This window comes from Lactuca sativa, chromosome 9, assembly GCF_002870075.4.
Source record: "Lactuca sativa cultivar Salinas chromosome 9, Lsat_Salinas_v11, whole genome shotgun sequence".
Lineage (NCBI taxonomy): Eukaryota > Viridiplantae > Streptophyta > Magnoliopsida > Asterales > Asteraceae > Lactuca > Lactuca sativa.
Genome location: NC_056631.2, coordinates 54,412,590 through 54,433,980, shown reverse-complemented (window position 1 = coordinate 54,433,980; position 21,391 = coordinate 54,412,590). Strand labels below are relative to the sequence as shown.

Here is a 21,391-nt window from a genome sequence, read left to right as displayed (position 1 = left end):
AATTGTAATACTTTTGACGTTTAATTTTTATTCATGATTTCTTTTTGTATGACAAATAAATATAAATCTCACTTAAGACCACTAGTTAGTAGTTAAATTAGAAGCTACCTATTAGTTAAGTGGACTTATTCATGTACTTGTACTTTTTTTTTACTGTATTAAAGAGCTCATGATCTTTTTATGTGGCTTTTGTTTCCATTTTGATAGAACATTTTCGTTATTAACTTTTCCCACTAACTTCAGATTCATTAGTTGTTTATATATATATATTTTTTTCAAAATAGAAATTTACGTTCATAAACTAATTAAATAAACCTGTATTTTATTCAGGAGATAAGCCTAGCAAATCCATTAAAAGCGAAGTGTTTTTATTAATGTACAAGTTTTTAGTCTTTAATTAAAAAAAAACCAATTAAAAATCACATGGTTCAAGATTTTTTTTTTTTTTTTTTATTTTAATCCAAAAGCTACATATTTTTCATGTTCTACGCCATTTTACACATTTAGAAAGTTTAGAACTATTTTTTCAAACATTTTTACAAAACTACAGCTTCAAAAATTTAACGAACATACCCTAAATATCAACCTTTTATTTGTTTGATGTGTTTTATTGTTTTTCATCCATTAGGAAAAACAGAATTAATATCATCTAATTATAATAAATTTAAAATCTTAAATACTTTTTTATTAAAATACACGAAAATAATATAAAGCCCCCCGCTATAAGTAGTCATCTCCTCAACACAAACTCATAGCATATCTAACATGTCGCCTTCTTTCAAACAAAACTCCATTGCACCAAAAACCCCAACAGATTTTACATTTTGCAACATCCCGAATACAAATTATTATGAGAACAAAATCCCTTTTGGCTTTTCAGCACCCCTTTATTCCAAAAACGTTTTTTCTGATTCCATATATCAACCATATTCCACAACTGTGATGACAGAAGGAAGAAAAGAACTCATGGAACTGATGCCAGAATCATTTCACGAGTTGTCCTTAAAAGATATAGTGATGAAAGATTCAGATCAATCAAAAAAATTGGAAACAATGGAAGAGATAATTGATCACACGAAGCTTGATCCAAAGAGAAAGAAGAAAGGCACGAAAAATCGTCCAATTTCAAGGAGTGTGAGTCTTGATACCGGAGTTTACATTCTTAAGATGTTTGTCCCGAGTTCATTGGGCTCCAAGAAACACAAGGTATCTCGAAGTAAATCCATGGATGGTTTAATGAAGCATTCTGTTGATGTTCGAAAACGTAGAACTGGGCTTTTTGTTGGAAGCACCAAGATTAGCAGCGGATTATGCAACAATAATAGCTCTTGTACCACAGCCAATCAAAACCGGTATGTATTTCAAACAAACATATGTGCTTTTAAAAATGGTAAATCGCACCTTGAACGTGTCCATGGTGGGCAATAAATCTAGAATCCTAGTAATATTTTGGACGGATTAGTGTTTTGAAACCATGGATGTATGGAATTTTATACCTCAACCAGTAGACTCCCAAGACTAACGTATGTGCTTTTAGTAAATTATTGGAAACAATCAAGTATCAACAATATTATTGTAGAAGAAAAAAACTTGGTCCGAAAAAAAGATCATGTATTTCATTTTCACTTAAACATAAGCCGAGTTCGACATGGAAATCTTCTTAACTTCTTTAGTCTTTCTAACAAAACCGAGACTAAATGCTTGTCAAAGTTTTATTCAACCTTGTGCTTAATATTTTGAGATTTTGTTTTCTTTTCTTCTTCTAAGTAATGATATTTGGTCTTATTTATTAATCTATCGGATTCAGATTTACGTGAAATGTCTTCTTACATTGTGTAAACAAGCTTGAGGGTTTTTTTTTTTTTTTTTTTTTTTTTTTTTTTTTTTTTTTTTACCTTTTGAGTATTTCTCCTAAAAATTAATAGCACATGTAGAACTCGAGACCAAGTTTTATTATGATCTATTTTTTGATTTCAATAAGCTCTCTTCCAAAATTATGATTGAAAATATGAAGAAGAATTCATTTACTTTGCTATTTTCTCCTATTACTTTTCTGTAAATATGGTTTTCTTTTTTTGTTCATGAAGGTATGGTGATGGGATGTTGAAGCCTAGTAATGGATGCTTGTTCAGAAGTAAACCAACAAATCAAAGGGGTTGCATCTTCTTTTGATTCAAGAGGCAAAATTAGGAATCCATGTTCTAAAACTTGTGATTAATGGGAGAATATCCGTTTTTTTTTCTTATTTTTTTATATCTTTATTTAGGAGCTTAGTTAGAAGAATTTAATGTCAATTTTAAAAATCAGAAATTTGGCAATACTAGCCAAATTTAATTTCATCTATATACAGAAAATTTGTAAGTTTTTTTTTTTTTTTTTTCTATGGGTCTTGAAATTAATAAAAACATTCTCCATCTAGGACTTTTTTGAACAATTCTTTGTTCTTATTTCTGTAATCAATCTTAGGAGGGGGCTGGCATGCAGTTCCCTTCCAATTAATATTCGTAGTTAATAGAGATCTTTAATAATATTAATATAAAAGTAAAAATTAAAGAGTTTTCTCCTCATAAATTGGAAAATTCGCTCCTGATTAATATGTCCAAAAGTCTGGTGTTGTGGATATTTCGATCACACTAAAACTGTTCTCTATTTTCATTGGACCCTGGATTTGACTCAACCAAGAATCTAGTGATAAGGCTACAGCTCATGTGGAGATTCATGCACATAACAAAAATAAAGAGGAAAGATGATTACACACATTAAGAATTATCAAAGGATTTGGTTTGACCATAATCCAAAGTTTCAACCAATCAGAAGAAATCATGTGAGGAATACAAAAGCTATTAAATGTTAATGAATACAAAGTTCTCTATAAAACGGGTACAAAATTATCTGCTTAAACATAATCTTATAAGATATATATGTTGTTTGTTTATATAACTACACTATCACTTTTTTTTTTTTTTAATCCAAAAAACTTCAGTTTATTAGTTTCAAATTAGAATTAGCATTTAGCATAGAGGCTTTAAAAGTCCAAATTGAGGGCTTGGGTTGGGGTCATCATCTTCAATATCCCAACCCTTAATTTATAGACTTCATTGACTTGGACTAAAACAACATTTTTCAATTACCCCATTTTTCTTAGAAGTGGTTCCCACAGGAGACTACACATTTTCTATACCTTATATGACTTGAAGGTATTCACTGTGTCATCATACTAATGATGAAAAGAAACGGTATTCCTAGTCTGTGCTTGCGAGTGGTAATATTCATACTAGCTTGTTTTTCTTCAAGTAATGCCGTTGAATCAGACATCAGCTGCCTAAGATCTATCAAGGAATCGCTGGAAGACCCTTTACGTTCTCTTTCTTCCTGGAATTTTAGCAACGATACTGAAGGTTTCATCTGCGGCGCCTTTGTTGGTGTCGAATGCTGGCACCCTGATGAGAGTAAGGTTCTGAATCTTCGGCTACCAGACATGGGACTCAGAGGACCATTTCCAATGGGGATAAGAAACTGTAAAAGCTTGACGGGATTAGATCTTTCTAACAACTACCTCTCGGGACCCATTCCTTCTAATATTGCACAACTTTTAGGGTTCATCAGCACTCTCGATCTCTCCAACAACAGTCTCTCAGGTCCAATTCCGCCTACCATTGGCAACTGTAGTTACATCAATGTTCTGAAGCTTGACAATAACAATCTAACAGGCCAAATCCCTCTAGACGTGTCTTCACTTAAGCGCATCAAAGAATTTAGTGTCGCTAACAATAACTTGTCAGGACACATACCCATATTTGACGACGCTACCAGACAAAACTATGAAAACAATAAAGGACTTTGTGGAGGTCCATTGAAATCCTGCAAGGACGAAGACCATGATGATAGATATTTTTTCGATCATCATTTCTTTTCAGGGTTTACGGCTGGAATATCTCTTTCTACATTTTTAAGTATGTTGTTTATGTTCTTATACTGGAGAAGACCAAGTAAAAGAACCATGAGTTACTATCATCTTTTGATGAAAAACATAATAAGAAGAAAGCATCACCAGATTCCAACAAGCCCCACAATCCTATTTGAAGAAGAACTTAACAGCATGGAAATGAAGGTAAAGTCCTCTCTCCCTCTCTCCCCATCAAGAAAGTAGGAAGATAAATACGCATAAGTAATTAATATTCGTTTAACACACAGGTAACTGCCATGGAAAAGTTCATCCGCAGACTACGATTGATGGAAATTCAAACGGCCACTAATGATTTTGACAATAAAAACGTAATTGACCAAGGAGACATGGGACTCATGTACAAGGCTGTGTTTCCAAATGCTTTGCTGCTTGTAGTCAAGAGGCTCCATAGGTTTGAGAGCTTTGAGAAAGAGTTCTTATCAGAAATAGAAATTATAGGAAGATTGCGTCACACAAACTTAGTGCCACTGCTAGGTTTTTGCTTTGAAATGGAAAAGAAATTTCTGGTATACAGGTACATGTGTAATGGAAGCCTCCATCAATGGCTACATGGTAGACCAGAAGCAGAAACTAAGAAAATGGGATGGAGTTTAAGGTTAAAGATTGCAGTAGGGATAGCACGAGGGCTTGCATGGCTGCATCACAACAATGTCCTCCGGGTAGCTCATCTTAGAATCACATCAAAATGTATCTTACTAGATGAAAATTTTGAGCCCAGGATATCAAATTTTGGCAACGCCATAATCTTGATGAATTGTAGTGGCACCCCTTTAAGTGTTTGCAATTTTGTGGTTCTAGATTCTAGTCTATTCAAGGAGGATGTTTATAGCTTTGGTATTTTGTTGCTTGAGTTGGTTACTGGTAGAGAACCGGCTATATGTAGAAAAACATCTACATGGATCAACTCCCTGACAGATCATGTGTGCAGTAGGGACTTCAATCTGATTGATGAATGCTTAATGGGACAAGGATTCGATGAGGAAATATATGAAACACTTAAAATAGTAGAAAAGTGCATTCATCCACCTAGGCATGAGGCATCAAGCATGCTTCAAGTGTATCTAGCAATTCGTGACATTGGCGCATCAAGATCTAGAAGCGAAATTTCAGTTTATTCATTTAGTAATGTAGAAAATAAGGAGGGAGATGTGTAGCATCACTCTTACAATTCAAATCCTTGTTCGTACAAATGAGTTGAATTATGTACCCACCGCAAACACATACATTATATTGTGTGATCTTCTTCTATCGTCATCTATCTTCACTCTAGATGTTCGATCAAAACCCAATTGTGTAAATTCCTCCTTGTCTGTTATGTTCAAATAAGCAAAAATTCTCGGTTACTTTTCACAAGTAATTATGCATCTACACAGAAAATAGTAACAACCGAACAAATACCAAGGCCAGTGGGCATACCACCATCATACCCTTTTACTCAACATCAACAAACGCTGAACATTTGACACCCTTTCACTTTGAGGAGGCATACTACCATCACAACTTTTCACCAACTTTTTTTTTAAATATATATTTCATTATTTTTAGACATTTATATAGTTTTAAGAAGCTCGTCGGTATTACGCGGCCCGTGTAACCTAAAATACGTACGGTCACATTTTAACCAAATTATCTAGTTAATACATTAATAAATATCATTTTATTCAAACATATACATAGATGTCTTGTGGTTCAGCTGTCCTAGGTGTCCTTTTTATAAGGGGCGAGCATGAGTTGGTTTGGCTCGGTTTTGACCTACAATTGAACCCAAACCGACAAGCTTCGTTTTCAAAATTTTAAACCCAAACCCAAACTTATAGGTTCCGTTTCTTGGTTTTCAATTTTTCCCGGTTCTATTTTGGGTTGAAACCCATTCTAACAAATTTATGGGTTTTAGGATTATTTCCTAGTCTAGGTGGCCAAGGGCACACCACCCCGACGTTTCGTGGTCTTCTGTGTTCTTCCGTGTTCGTGGTCAATTGTGGTGCACACAACGAAGGGCAACGACCAATAGGGAAAGAGGAGGAACACTGCATGCGACGGGTTCTGCACTTTAGAGGAGAAGAGATAATCAAAAATTTCAGAAATTTCTAGTTTCTATCCCTAGATTTTCGCATATTAACAAAACTTACCCCATTTTTTATTTTATTTTTGAAATAAAAAAAATGATGTGGAGTGGAGTGGTAGTGATAGTAGGGAATATCCCATAGGTTCAGTGATAATTAGTGATGATGATGTGACACCACTAGTATAATGGTTAATGGTAAGTATAACGGATAGTTTAACAATGAAACGACTCAAGGCACCAAGGCCTTAACCATAGACTAAATTGCTTTATATATATATATATATATATATATATATATATATATATATATATATATATATATATATATATCCAGTAAGAAATTTTTTTTGATAGGAAGGTAAAAAGTTTTTTTTCTACATATTTTTTTGACGAACAAAAGAAATGAATCACTAGATGAATCATTTGTAAGATGATTCACAAGAAAAAATTCCCAGAAAAACATTTTTATGATTCATTTTTAAGTAAATTAAGAAAAAATTCACTTTTGTGACAATTTTAGTGAATAACAACAAAATCATTGTATAAATGAATCATCGAGATGTTTTTTTGAGAATTTTTTCTTGTGAATCATCTTACAAATGAATCATCTAATGATTCATTTTGTTTGTTCGCAAAAAAAATATGTAAAAAAAAAACTTCTTACCTTCCTACCAAAAATTTCCTTCTTATTTGATCTTGACTCTCTCTCTCTCTCTCTCTCTCTCTCTCTTTCTCTCTCTCTCTCTCTCTATATATATATATATATATATATATATATATATATATATATATATATATATATATATATATATATATATATTATATATATAATTCATGTAATACTAATCAACAATCTAGTTTTATAGGTTTTATAATATACAAATTATACGATCCTTAAAGCATAAATTGTTGTTTACTTTTCAAATCTATATGTAAAGCTGGTAAAAATCGATCCAACCTACGAATTCAACCCAAAATTAACAAGTTGGGTTGTTTTCAACCTATTTAGGTTAAATGGGTTAACCCGTCTAGCTCATTTAATTAAATAGGTTGGATTGGGTAAAAATTATTAACCCGTTTTCAACCCACCAACACATTTAACTTTAATATATATTAAATTTAATAATTATTTAAATATTACCATGTATTAATCTAAGTATTAATTTATAAATTACATTGTCATATTGTTATTTGTTTTTTCAAAAATGCAAATCCTAATTCGTATCTTTTTTCTTTGCGTCAAGAGTACTAGTCACTCGTCAAAATTATTTCGAAATTATATATCTTTACTATTTTAAAGTATATTTTCAAAGTATATTTAAGTTTGGAACTATTTTAAGTATATTTAAGTTTGGAACTATTTTAAGTGGGGTTTAGTTAATTTAGTTATTTAAGTATATATTTAATTTAACCCAACCCATTTGAACAATTTCTTTGTATTTGTGAATTGAGATTGTGCTTTTATTATACTTTCAAAGTATATTTAAGTTTAGAATTATTTTAAGTGGGGTAATCTTTAGTTAATTTATTTACATTTTTATTTTAAATGGGTTAGCCCAAGTTTAACCCATTTATTTAATAGGTTAGGTTGAGAATTACATAAATAAGTCAACCCGATGACAACTTATTTATCTAAAAGATTGGGTTGGGTTGTAAATATCTACTCATTTAAATAAAAAGGTTGGCTTGGATTGAAATATTCAATCCAATTAATAAATGGGTTGAACCCGAACCCAACCCAGATCGACTCATTACCAGCTCCAACTATATGCTAATAATTACGTTTTTGTAATTTGGTTTTATAAGTCAAAAGGACAACGTCTCTCATCTCACGTTTGTTTAAAATAAAACAGAAAAATATCAGCCCTACCCTTCTCCCGGGGGATTTTGGCATATTAACTTCTACGGTTAATGTAACGCCCAGTTCATGGTATGTATTTTAAGTTATAATTTGTTCATTTTTGTTTGGAAACTCGACAAGTTGGAGGCCTCAAGCTTGTCGAGTACGGATAGAAATTGGATACGGGATAGGAAGTCTACTCGACGAGTAGGTCTGGCAGAATGAAATCCTAATTTTTAGGGTTTTGTGTGACATCCCCAATTTCACGGCCAGAAAAGACCGATTTGTTTATGCTTTGTTTTATAAAATCAGAGTAAATCCTTTTGATTAAAAGAGTTGCGGAATTTGTTCCCAAAACAAAATATGATAAAATTTATCAAAACGTTTCTCAAAGCGAATGTATTTTTATTAAATAATAAAACCTCGGGATGTCATGTTCCGATACAGACCAAAAGCATAAACAATATAAAATAGACCTTACAACAGTTATTTATAACTACTGATCTATAATCCAAAACCTCTCGTCAAGTCCACCAACTTATACTCTTGTGTCATTACCTGTAATGCAAAGAAAACTGAGTGGGTCAAGCTTGGGAGCCTGGTGAGCATATAGGGTTTTCAACCCACAATAATATAATTATTATATTCAATTATCAAACAATCAATCCAATTACCCACCCCCTATTATCTCCATTTAATTCTTAAAGATTTATCCTAAGAACCGACTATCCTTCATTCATTTATTCCTAAGGAATTGACACGAAATCCATTGCTGCCAAAGTTTATTTATCAAGTACTAAATCTATAGTTATCAGGCGCTAACTCCATAGTCACCAAGGTTCACTTAACAAGCGCTAACTCCATAGTCGCCAAGGTTTACTCAACAAACGCTAACTCCATAGTCGCCAAGGTTTACTCAACGTGCGCTAACTCCATAGTCGCCAAGGTTCATCAAATAGGCACGAAGTCACATCGTTGCCAAGGTTTATACAATAGGCGCTAACTCCATAGTCACCAACTATCCCATCTACCCAAGTTCTACTCAACATTTTCGTAGATATAAATACTTACACAGTTTAAATCATTTAACACTTGTATAAAACATCAATTCCACGTCCATCTCAAATAGACAAATAATGTAACGTCCATCTCAAATAGACAAATAATGTATAAACACATAGCACGTATTTCATAGCAAATACTTCATATTTATGTGTTAGAAGAAAGTAACCACACACTCACACATATAAACAACAATATATATACACATAGCACGTCTTTTATAAAATACTTCATATCTATGTGTAAGATGAAAGTGACTATACACTCACACATATAAACAACAATATACTTAATACACTCAAACCATACTTGTATTATTATCGTGTTTATGAAAGGTAGTATACACTCACTTGATCAGAAGATGATCAGACAGCACTACGGCTTGCAGAAGTAGTATATCTCCGCAGATCTGGAAGATCTTCACAAAAATTGAACTTCTCGCGGGCAGAGCTTCGGCTCGGGAATCACGCTCTTCGGGATTCTCAGGGCTTCGGATCTTGCTTCGGGATTCGAGAATGAGACCGGGGCTTCGGGACACTTCGGGCACGCAAAACGATGCAAAACGGGAGAGAGAAGAGAGAAAAATAGCAATTGAGCCGGCTGCCCTCGCATCCTATTTATAGGAGGCTGAAGCCTCGGAGTACGCATGGCGTACGCGTCCGAAACGTCACTACATGCGTCATCCGAAGAACTCGAGTGCGAAGCTCGTCATGCTTCGCTGTACGCGGGGCGTACTTCGGATGAGTCCGATGACTCGTCTTCGGATAATACCGGGATTTAATAATTAAATTTAATTATTAATTAATTAATAAACTTCGAAAATTCATATCTTCTTCATACGAACTCCGTTTTCGACGTTCTTTATATCCACGCGTAGGTGAGACTACGCTCTACGACTTTCGTTTAGACTCTGTCGGCTAATTTTGACTTTTATTTTTATTATTTATTTTTAATAGGCCGGGACAGAAAATTTCGTTATAAATTCATAACTTCTTCGTTTGACGTCCGTTCTTGCCTAACTTTTCGTCGTTTCGCTACTAACAACGAGATCTTCGATTATCGTTTAGATCGCTAAGGCTAAATATCACTCTAACGTAAATTCACTTTTTACGTCATTCAGCGTTGTGCCGGCTCTGTCGCGAAACTTCAACAAGTCATAACTTCTTCGTTATAACTCGGATTTTGACGTTCTTTATATGCACGGAAACCTTGTAACATATACTACAACTTAGTTAGGATTATTCATCCTAAATAATCTTCTATCAAAAAGTCATTTTTGACGCTTCTTGTCTCTAAATTGACTAGCCCTGATCTACGGGCGTTACATTTTGCACCCAATTTAAACACCTTAACCTCCAAAGGCTGACCTCATTTACAGCCTCCATCGTCCCAAACCCTAGCCACGAAACCCTAATACACTTTTGGAGAGTTTTGAGCCATTTTTGTGCATTCTTTGTGATTTTGAAGCTTGTGAAGGAAGGAGAAGCTTGGGGATTCGAGAAGAAGCTAGTAGATCCAGAAGTTAGGCTTCATTTCTGTTTCATTTGAGGAGTTTGAGCAGGGTTGATTTCAGAAGTGAGGATAGTTCAACTACTCTACAACAGTTGAGGTGAGTTACCTTCCAGTAGAAGTGGGTCTAAGACACCAATGCCGAGCCACTAGTAGGTGATTATAGTAGAGATGATTGTTTTTCTGATAATTTTCTGGTATGTAAACTATCTGTTATGCTTTATGTGATAGTATCCTATAATATTATGTGATAGTAGTAGGAGGGGTGGGACAGACCCCGTTACCGGTCGAAAGCACTGAAGGGGTAAGGGCTAACGCCCCAATATGTTAGGCAGTATGATACTTATGTGTTTATGTACTAGAATGATATATGGTAGTAGTAGGGGTGAAATAGTCCTTGTTACCGGTTGGAAGGACCGAAGGGGTAGGCCAGTACCCTGTTATGCTAGGCAGTTACCGGTTGCAAGAGACCGAAGGGGTAGGCCAGCACCCTGATATGCTAGGAAGTTACCGGTTGAAAGAGATTGAAGGGGTAGGCCAACACCCATATATGTTAGGCAGTATGTTATTTTATGGTATGTGGTATAATGGGGGAACTCACTAAGCTTCGTGCTTATGGTTTACAGTTTTGGTTTCAGGTACTTCTTCTTCGAGAGGAAAGGAATTGGCATGATTACAACACATCACACTATGTTTTCCACACATGAGATCTTTGGGATTACACTTTGATATTGTTTTATGATGACATGTTTTGGTTACTGATACACTGTTTTTGACATGGGATGATTATATGGATGTTTTTATATGATTGGTTTTATAATAACTTAATTAAAAATGAAATTTTTAGCCTTAATTCTTGGGATGTTACAAGTTGGTATAAGAGCCTCGGATTGAGGGATTCGGACACACCTTCGAGGGTGTCTGGACTCAAATCGAGGGTTGAGAAATTTTTACAATGAAAAAAACTATTCTAAAAATTAAAATTAAGATGTTTTAAGAAAGAGCAAGTAGTGTGATGTGTGCAATCAGCCGAGCGCAAGTAAGTTTTCCCCAAGATACCCGTACATGTTTGTTATGATATATGATAGGATTATGAGAATTGCATGCTAGATTAGGGCTAATGACCTAGGAAGGATGCCTTATATGCCTACTATATGTATAGGATCTGCATACTAGATTAGGGCTAAGGATCTAGGAAGATGCCTTATATGTCTATTGTATGTGCTTATCGAACTGCATACTAGTACCGATTAGTCAGTGATATGATGGCTCGTATACGATATGCTTGGTTATGGTTACTTAATGCTCAAATGCTGCTTGCTTTGTGCTTTTAGGAGTTCTAGTTATCTTTGACTAACTAGTGAACGAATACGTTAAGTTACATATTGCGAGGGCTAAATAATTTCAGAAGATTAGGTCTAGCCCTATTGTATAGCTCTTATTTGAGTCCAACCTTCATAGGGTAGGATCTCTCATTCAAAGAACTATTTGGTCTTAGTAATATGTAATGGTATTCGCAAGCTAGTTATTGAGAGATAGCAGGGACTTCTTATGCAGCTGATGGCAGAGAGTGGGTTGGATATTACCCGAAGGTAAGCCTATGATGAGATTAGCACAAAACTCAATAATCGTAAAAGGGACTTGGTGAAGTCAAGGCAATCCTTGAGGAAAGTACGGATAAATGTGGAAGGTAGTATGGACCCGTACTACTGAAAGCGGAAGATCCGTACTCGAGTCAAGGAGTGCTGAGAAAGAACCAGGGAACTTGTAGTGTGTGAGGCCTCTAGAGGTTATGTATGACCCTAACAATTGTGTGTTTTGTTTTAGAATGGTGTTGATATGTCACGGAGCAGGTGATTCAGGGTCTAGGCCAGGTTCAGGTTCGGGTTTGGGTTCCGAGCCAGTCGATGATGGATTGCGAGCGTTCATTGCATCCGAGATTACGAGAGGCGTCCTCGAGACGACCCCGATGATTTTCAGGTTGATCAAGGAAGGTATCAATGAGCTGATGGAGAATCGCCTTAGGGCATTCAGGAGTGACATGGCACCTAGCCAGACAAGGACTCGTACACTCTCCTTTAAGGATTTCAGGGGATGTGGTGCGCCAGACTTTAGCGGGGTGAAAGACCCCATTATGGCTAGGAGATGGATTGCAAACATCGAGTCTGCACAGTTGACGAGCTTCTTCCCTGAGGGGTCAAAAGTCAGGTATGATGCTGGGTGTTTGAGGGAGAGAGCTAGAGATTGGTGGGAGGCGGTCAGTGATATGTTGGGAGCCCCAGCCGTTGAGGCTATGACCTGGTCGGACTTTGTAACCAGATTCCGAGCTGAGTTTGCGCCGGCTGTGGAGATTTAACAGCTAGCTAGAGAATTCTTGGATATAAGACAGACTACTGAGTCAGTGGCGGAGATTACCGTCAAGTTCAGGGAGAGGGCCTTACTGGTGCCTCAGTACGTGGGTAATGAGGAGATGAAGAAAACCCGGTACCATGACATGCTGAGAGCTGACATTTAGAAACATGTTAGCTACTTGGCATATTCGACTTTGGATGACATGATAGCCAAGGCGAGAGAGAGGGAGATTAATATAGAGCATATCAGGAAGAGGAAGGTGGAGACTGGGCAGACGACTTGGGTTTCTGGGAAGAAACCCAAGGGATTCGACTCAAGGTCGAAGGGTCAGCAGGTTCGGAGCCGCTGTGGGAAATGCGGAAGACGCACGAGGGAGTTTGCAGATTAGGGGCATCAGGCTGCTATAAGTGCTGCAAGCTTGGGCACTTTGGTAGGGATTGTACTGCCCCTACCCCCACCGTTCAGACGTCAGCCCAGACTTGCTTCCATTGCAATCAGAAGGGCCATAAAAAAGCCAATTTCCCAATATTGACATCAGGGGCGCCAGTGGCGGCGCCAACTCCAGCAACCCTACGGATCACGAATGACCGACAGGGAAAGACAGATGATCCAACTGTGAGGATCCGAGCCTTCCAGTTGACTTCCGAGGAGGCGCATGCCACATCGGATGTGGTGACGGGTATGTTTCTTTTTCATATCTTTTATTATATGTCAATTTTGATATTTCTGTTTCATGTTTCATGTATTCTGTTAGGGTCGTTCCATGTGAACGGTATCCCAGTATTGGTGTTATTTGACTCGGGAGCTACCTGATCTTTCGTTTCTCTTGCACTCAACAAGATGTTTGCAGAGTCTACGAGCATGTTGGATTTTCCTTTAGAGGTCGAGATTGCGGACGGCCAATCTATCCGAGCATCAAAGGTTTACATGGATTGTGTTATGAGAATGTATGACGAGCAGTACCACGTGGATTTGGTTCCTATTCCTTTGCATGGGAACAAGGTCATCATAGGCATGGATTGGTTGAGCCTTAATGGGGCGGTGATCGACTGTGAGCAGTAGTCGGTTCGTGACAGGACTCCAAGTAGGGGAGAGTTGGTAATTCTGGGCGAGCGGCTGCAGCGTGGGTCGACTTTGTGTTCAGCAGCAAGAGCTAGGCGCTACCTTCAACAGGGTTGCGTAGGTTATGTCACCTATGTCATGGATACCCGCGAGGAGGGTAAGGCGACAATGAGCGATGTGCCAGTGGTGCAAGAGTACCTGGATGGGTTCCTAGAGGATTTTTCTGGGATACCTCCGGAGAGACAGGTGGAGTTCTCGATTGACCAAGTTCCTGTGTGGCGCTGATAGCCAAGGTACTATATGTAACATTCTAAATTTTCAAACAAATTTTCATTTTTAAAACCACATGAAACCCAATATCACATTTCTCAAAAACCCAAATGTATACATTATTCAAAACACAAGACCACAAAATGTTTGATAATATCCCAGAATCCTCAAAAACATAATCTCTAACAGATGTGTACAATTAAGTCGGCGCCTTCCCGCGATCCTGAGAGGTACCCGAAACACATATCACACAACACTGTAAGCACGAAGCTTAGTGAGTTCCCCAAAATACCACATGCAAATAATTATCCTCTCATGGCTATATCTCGATAAGGACCCTCTGGTCAATGTGTCTCAGTGAAGAGCCTCCGGTCTCACAACTCTGTTTGGACCCTCCGGTCCTAGCTCAACAAGGCATGTAATAATATACAACATATATCACAAAGAAAAATGCAGGATAACAAATAACTCTGTGTAAGCATATAAGATCCTCCGGTCACACAATATTACCACTCAGGTAAGTATAATAAGAAGACTCACCTCGTAAGTAAGCAAGTAGATCTCGTACTAAATGATTGGTCTTGACTCCGCCTATATATCATAATCATCTCCATTTAACACTTTATAATAACAACCCTAAAATGTTAGGCTACCCCTTTTCTAACTCTCGGAAAGGGTGAAAGACCATTTTACCCCTCCATGGTCCCTATAACTCGTGTCTTGACCAAACCCTAAAAGTCAACGGAAGTCAACACTCGATTCAACAGCCCATGTTAACCCAACTCGTCAAGTGCATCTATGTAACTCGTCAAGTTCCTTCATTTTCTCTGAAGTATTGGGAAAATCCAAATCAACTCGTCGAGTTGTAACACATCCAGACTATCGAGGAAAACCCTAACCGACTCGTCGAGTTGCACTCTCAACTCATCGAGTTCACTTAGAATCTAACAAAACGGGAAAGCTAGACCTAACTCATGGATTTGGCTATCCAACTCGTCGAGTTCATTCAGTCTCAACTCATTTAGCTCATTCTAGTCAAGTCCAACACTTCAAACTTCAGATCCAACCTCCTAGGATGAAGTTACCATGTAAAGTTCCTAACTTTACGTGTATGCAAGGCCCCATAGGGCTAAAACACTCAAAATTACACTCAAGAAGGGTTTAGGCCATTAAGAAGGGTCAAAGCATGCTAAAGTTGATGACTTTATGACTATGGGGACCTAGAGGAGTCCAGATCTAAAACCATGTCCTTGTGACAAGCTCAAACTCGAGTGTGACTCCATTTTGCCCCAAAAATGGGCACAAACACTGCCACTAGAAGATCTAAGTATAAAGAAGCTAAGGTATTAACTTTATACCTCAAATTGGTCACCAATACATAGTAGGTGATGGATCTATAGCCTTCTTCTTGATCCAAACTCTTCACTCTTCAAGCCTCCTTACAAAACTCCTAAAGAATCACTCCCCAAGCTCTCTAACACACACAAAGGATATCAAGCTCGATATAGGGTTTTATCTGGGTGATATAGTGGTGAGGGAGGCAGGGTAAAGAACTTAAGGTCCAAACCCTGAAAATTAGGGTTTTCACACTCAGCTCCTACTCGTCGAGTTGGGGTCCTCCAACTTGTCGAGTAGACTCTAAAAATCATGCGGGTATCTCCATCTATACTCGGCGAGTTGGGGCCTCCAGCTCGTAGAGTTGCCCTAAAAAATGCATATAATTTATTTAAATATTATACGTGGGAGTCGGGATGTTACACCATATCGGTTGGCTCCTCCCGAGATGCAGGAGTTGTCTATACAACTGCAGGAGCTGTTAGACAAGGGATTTATCAGGCTGAGCAGTTCGCCTTGGGGAACCTCAGTTATGTTTGTGAAGAAGAAGGACGAGACCCACCGAATGTGTATAGACTACCGGGAGTTGAACGAGGTAACGGTGAAGAACCGTTAACCACTCCCAAGGATTGACGGCCTCTTCGATCAGCTTCAGGGGGAATCTTGGTTTTACAAGATCGATTTGCGTTCCAGATATCACCAGATGAGGGTCAAAGATGAGGATGTATAGAAGACTTCTTTCCGGACTCGCTACGGTCATTACGAGCTCATGGTGATACTGTAACATCCGGGTTCCAGGGTATTATAATTTGTTCTTTTAATTTTGGGTGTTGTGGGGAGACTCGGCGAGTTGGCGTCTAAACTCGTCGAGTATGGTCGCGGATTCGTATGCGAGTTCATAGCTGGACTTGACGAGTTCATGAGTGGACTCGGCGAGTCCATGCTATTTAATGAAACCCTAATTTCCAGGGTTTGAGACCTATTTAAAGGGTCTTAGGTCCGTCATTTGCGGCCACCAACCCCTATAGAGAAACCCTAAGAGATCTAGAGTGTTTGTGAGGAAGGAGAGGCCATTCTTGATCCTTTTGTGGGTGTTTTTGCAAGAAGGAAGTGACCAACGCAAGAGGAGGCTGAAGGAGGTGCGATTTTGGTGGTTTTTGAGCTCATAGAGTTTGTATTCAGGTATTTTTCTCAGACCTTCTTTAGTTTTGGTGTTGATTCTTAGTGTTAGGGTTTTTTAACCCTTTTTGAGGTTGATTAAGTGGAGCCTTTGGTCCCTTCTCGAGTTTGTGTTCTGGATTTGGACCCAAAGAGGTCCAGAGGCCTTAACCCTTGGAGCTTTATGAGTCATTTTGGGAGCCATGAGCTTGGGATGTCATTTTTGGGGCTAAATCACCATTTTGGACCATTTAGATGTTATATGAGTGCCAAGGTCCAAACTTTATGTGATTATCATGCTTGAGGAGGCCAGATCTATGAATATATGGAACAGATCTGACCTCAGGAGTCTTATGGAGTTTGTGCATAGCGTTAACTCGCCGAGTCTCAAGAACAGACTCGGCGAGTAGTATGAAGGTTTCCCGTTAATCACTCAGTGAGTGGATTTGTCGAGTTGGGGAATAACTCGGTAAGTCAGGGTGAGTCAGGGGGGACTGGAGTTCAAGGCGGAACTCGCCGAGTTGCTCTTGAGACTCGGCGAGTTGAGTCGGGGTGGCCCCGTGATTCATGCCAGGTGGAACTCGTCGAGTCAGGGGAAGTACTCGACGTGCCAAGAGAGGGACTATGAGAGTCAGTGGACACGTGTAGACTCACTGTGACATCCCCAATTTTCATGGCCAGAAAAGACCGATTTTGTTTACGCTTTATAAAAATCAGAGTACTTAATTTCATAAAAATGTTGCGGAATTTGTTCCAAGAAAAACACGATAAATACGTTATCAAAACATTTTTAAAGAAACGTATTTTATTCATTTTAAAATGTTTGGGATGTCATCGTCAATACAAAAACATAATCATAAACGAAACTTACATTTATTTGCACTAGTGATCTACATCTCTTTAATCTCTCAGTGTAATGTGACTTCGTATCAACACCTGTGATATAAATAAACTGAGTGGGTCAGGTTGGGAAACCTGGTGAGTACATAGGGTTTTCAACCCACAATATCATAATTATTATGTTTAAACAATCAAACAATCAACCCAATTACCCATCCCCATTATCTTCTTTACTCTTAAGGATTTAACCTAAGAGTCATCTATCCTGCATTCGTTTATTCCGAAGTCCCTTACTTCCAGGGTTATAGGACTGGCACTAAGTCCATAGCTGCCAATGTTCGTTCGTAAAGCACTAATTCCATAGCTGCTATAGTCTATTCATCGGGTACTAAATCCATAGCTACCAGTGTTTATCTAATAGGTACTAAGTCCATAGCTACCAATTCCCAACAGGTACTAAATCCATAGCTACCGGTGTTTGTCCAATAGGCACTAAGTCTATAGCTGCCGATGTTTATTAGGCCCTAAGTCCATAGTTGCCAATGTTTACTCACATCATCTTTTATCTCTCATCATTCATCTACCCATGTCATACCCAACATATTCGTATATATAAAATACGTATATAGTTTAAATCCTTTAAAACATGCATAAAAACGTTCATCCAGCATAGACAACAAGTACTCAAATAATATGCACACTTAGCATATAATTTATATAAAATACTTCATATCTATGTGTAAGATGAAAATAACTATGCACTCACCTGAAAGGTGGTGAGTCGGCACTTGGACAACACTTCGTTACTCTTAAAACAATTATCCCTGGACGAAACCTAGTATCATTACCACTAGAGTTTAGTCTAACGCTTGACGAGACTAATTTAAGATAGCTATTATTACTATTATATAAGCGTTAAATAACACTCAATATAACCCGTAATAATAGCCCAAATAATTATTTTAAGGTCCTAATAATGTTACTATAATTAAATAAATTCTATATTAAATATAGTATAGGCATAGCTCACTTACAGCGGGTTTTTATTAAAAACCGGGCTTCACTAGAGCAGCGTTTCCGAGCTGAAAGCTTTTCTTCTCGGAGCCGTTGGGCGCTCCGAGGCTTTCTTCTCGTGATAGGGAGGTTCCCTAGACTTGGGAGGGGTTTAGGGAGGTTAGAGAGAGAAAGAAAGGTTTGAAGGTGTGAGGAAATCATGAAGAGTTCATCTCTTATTTATAGGAATTGTATAGTAAAGTAGTCTCCAAGCTTCGTCCGTAACTTTTGCATATGAGCTCCGTTTTTGTCTGTCTTTTTACCGTTGAGTTCCTATTAATGAGATCTTTAACTCTCATTTAGACCTCGTTGGCTAATTCTCATTCTATCTCGGATTTACAAAACTGTATCGAATTCGCGGTGCTCGAAAAGTAGAGACTAAGCTTCGTCCATAACTTTTGCATACGAGCTCTATTTTTGTCTGTCTTTTTACCGTTGAGTTCCTATTAATGAGATATTCAACTCTCATTTAGACCTCGTTGTCTAATTCTCATTCTATCTCGGATTTACAAAACCGTATCGAATTCGCCGCGCTCGAAAAGTAGGGACTAAGTTTCATCCATATCTTTCGCATACGAGCTCTATTATTGACGTTCTTTATATCCATGCATTGGTATTTACGAGTACTACAACTTTTATTTATATCCTGTTGGCTAATTCTCACTCTATCTCAGATTTACAAAATTATATCGAATTCGCAACGCTCGAAGAGTAGGGACTAAGCTTCGTCCATATCTTTCGCATACGAGCTCTGTTTTCGACTGTCTTTTTATCGTTTAACTCCTATTAATGATATCTTCATTTATTGTTTAGATTATTTTGGCTAAAAATCGACGAATCTAAAATTCAGATTTTGGGTTGTGCACTGCTATGCTAAATCTTAGAAAAATCACAACTTCCTCATACGAAGTCAGATTTGGATGTTCTTTTTATGCGCACTATCAGTTTAACATATACTACGACTTTCGTTTAGATTGCTAAGGCTAAATCTCACTCTATCGTAAATTAACTATTTACGCCTCCTAGTATCGTGTCCGTTGCGTTGCGAAACTTCGACGGGTCATAACTTCTTTGTTATAACTCGGATTTCGATGCTCTTTATATGTACGGAAACCTTGTAACATATATTAAAAATTGGTTGAGATTATTTATTCTTAATAATCTTTTGTCGAAAAGTCGTTTTCGACCCCTATTGCCTCTAAATTGACTAGCCCGGATCTACGGGCGTTATAATTATCTCCCCCTTAGGATGATTACGTCCCGGAATCATCTACGAAACAGGATTGTATAATGACTCCATATGTTATCTCTTCATCCTAGGTAATAACTGTAACTTCTATGTTGCTTCGAACGAGTATCTAACTCTTGGACTTCTTGACTGCAGGCGGTGCTCGGTCTTGCACCTGCTCGTTAGACTTTCAATCATGACCTTCGTGTCACAATCTCAATCCTCACTGGATACGAACTTAAGATAAGTTCTTTTATTACTATAATGGACTGATGTGTCATATTTTAATGACCTATCATCATATGTTGCAACGCTTAGACTCAGGTCTCTTAGAGTCAAATCCCAAAACAAACTACCTTCCTTCATGTTCAAATGGGATATAATCACATCTTAAAAGGTAGCATTTCTAGCTACAAGCAACTATCGCGATACCTCTACTGATCGCTTTGATTATCTTTTATTTCAATCTTTCGGCTTAAGTCAGATGCTACATCGAACTTGGTTCTCTGAACCACGCAACATACTCATCGTAGTCGGACTCAATTTGATATGACCACTAGGGTCGGAATAACAATCATCTTCTTAGTCATTACCGAAACGATGGTAACGACATACTTGAATAAAACGAAATCGATTACTAGTTTCTTGGTAACCTTGTGACTTTCCCTGATCCAAGCGTGAGTCTTGTGCTTCCGGTAGTATAGGCCTCTACTACCATTCACACCTACTCATACTCGTCCCAAGTATCGTCTCACAGTTTTCCAAGTCACCATACAAGAAAATCACATAACAATTTAACACACAAGATAACAAAAGGAAGATTTTATTATTTCTTTAAACTATTACATAGGTGTTCAAGTTCACCCTGGACTATGCCTCTAATGGGCTATATCATATGATACTATGGCTACTGCATAACTTGATCTTCGGGTATAAAGTCCTCATCCTTGATTCTTCGCATGGTTTTCTGCTTCGTCGAGGATCATGTGAAATGCCCTTGGCCTTGGTGACGTTTCTGGTCTTGCTGCTTTATTTTTTTTGGGCAGTCTCTGGACATGTGCCCCTTGCCTCCACATCCGTAGCATACTTTATCATTATGTGTGCAGTCCTTGGAATAGTGACCAGTCCTCCCACACTTGTAACAAGTCACTTCTTCGTTGCACTTCCCACAATGCTTCTTCTTGCATTTATCACACCATCTCGCTTCACCTCCATCTCCTCCTCCAAGCTTTGAGAATTTGCTTTCCTTGTTGGACCTTGAAGATCCTTCAAACTTCCGCTTCTCTCCTGCCTTATCTTTTTCTAGACCCTTTTCTCTTATCTGGGCCTCTACGTTCTTAGCTGCCCTAACAGCTGTTTTCAAGGTAGTTGCCATTTTGACCATTGGGCCAAAGTCAGTGGGCAGTCCGTTAGCAAACCTATCAATCTTGGAGAGTTCAGTAGGCACCAAGTTGGGGAATAGCTTCATCCTCTCGGTGAATGCGGTGGCATACTCATCAACACTCATCTTCCCTTTCTTCAGGTTCTGAAACTCGTCGTTTAGGTCTATTAGATCTATCTCCGAGCAGTACTGCATTTTCAACTGTTCCAAGAACTCTTCCCATGACATCCTTAAGGCTTCTCCTCGTGGCATCGTATCTGCCAATAGCT

At 37.9% G+C, this 21,391-nt stretch overlaps 2 protein-coding genes across 2 annotated transcripts; both read left to right on the top strand.

Moving 5' to 3' along the window:
• Positions 1-739: 739 nt before the first annotated feature.
• Positions 740-2,361, top strand: LOC122194486 (uncharacterized). Its single transcript, XM_042898689.2, has 2 exons — positions 740-1,352; positions 2,088-2,361. The coding sequence occupies exons 1-2, from the start codon at positions 766-768 to the stop codon at positions 2,170-2,172; spliced, it is 672 nt and encodes a 223-aa protein (XP_042754623.1). The 5' UTR covers positions 740-765; the 3' UTR covers positions 2,173-2,361.
• Positions 2,362-2,917: 556 nt separating this feature from the next.
• On the top strand, positions 2,918-5,465 carry LOC111903856 (probably inactive leucine-rich repeat receptor-like protein kinase At5g48380). Its single transcript, XM_023899605.3, has 2 exons — positions 2,918-4,111; positions 4,195-5,465. Exons 1-2 carry the CDS (start codon positions 3,221-3,223, stop codon positions 5,119-5,121), a joined length of 1,818 nt encoding a protein of 605 aa, XP_023755373.1. The 5' UTR covers positions 2,918-3,220; the 3' UTR covers positions 5,122-5,465.
• Positions 5,466-21,391: the final 15,926 nt, after the last annotated feature.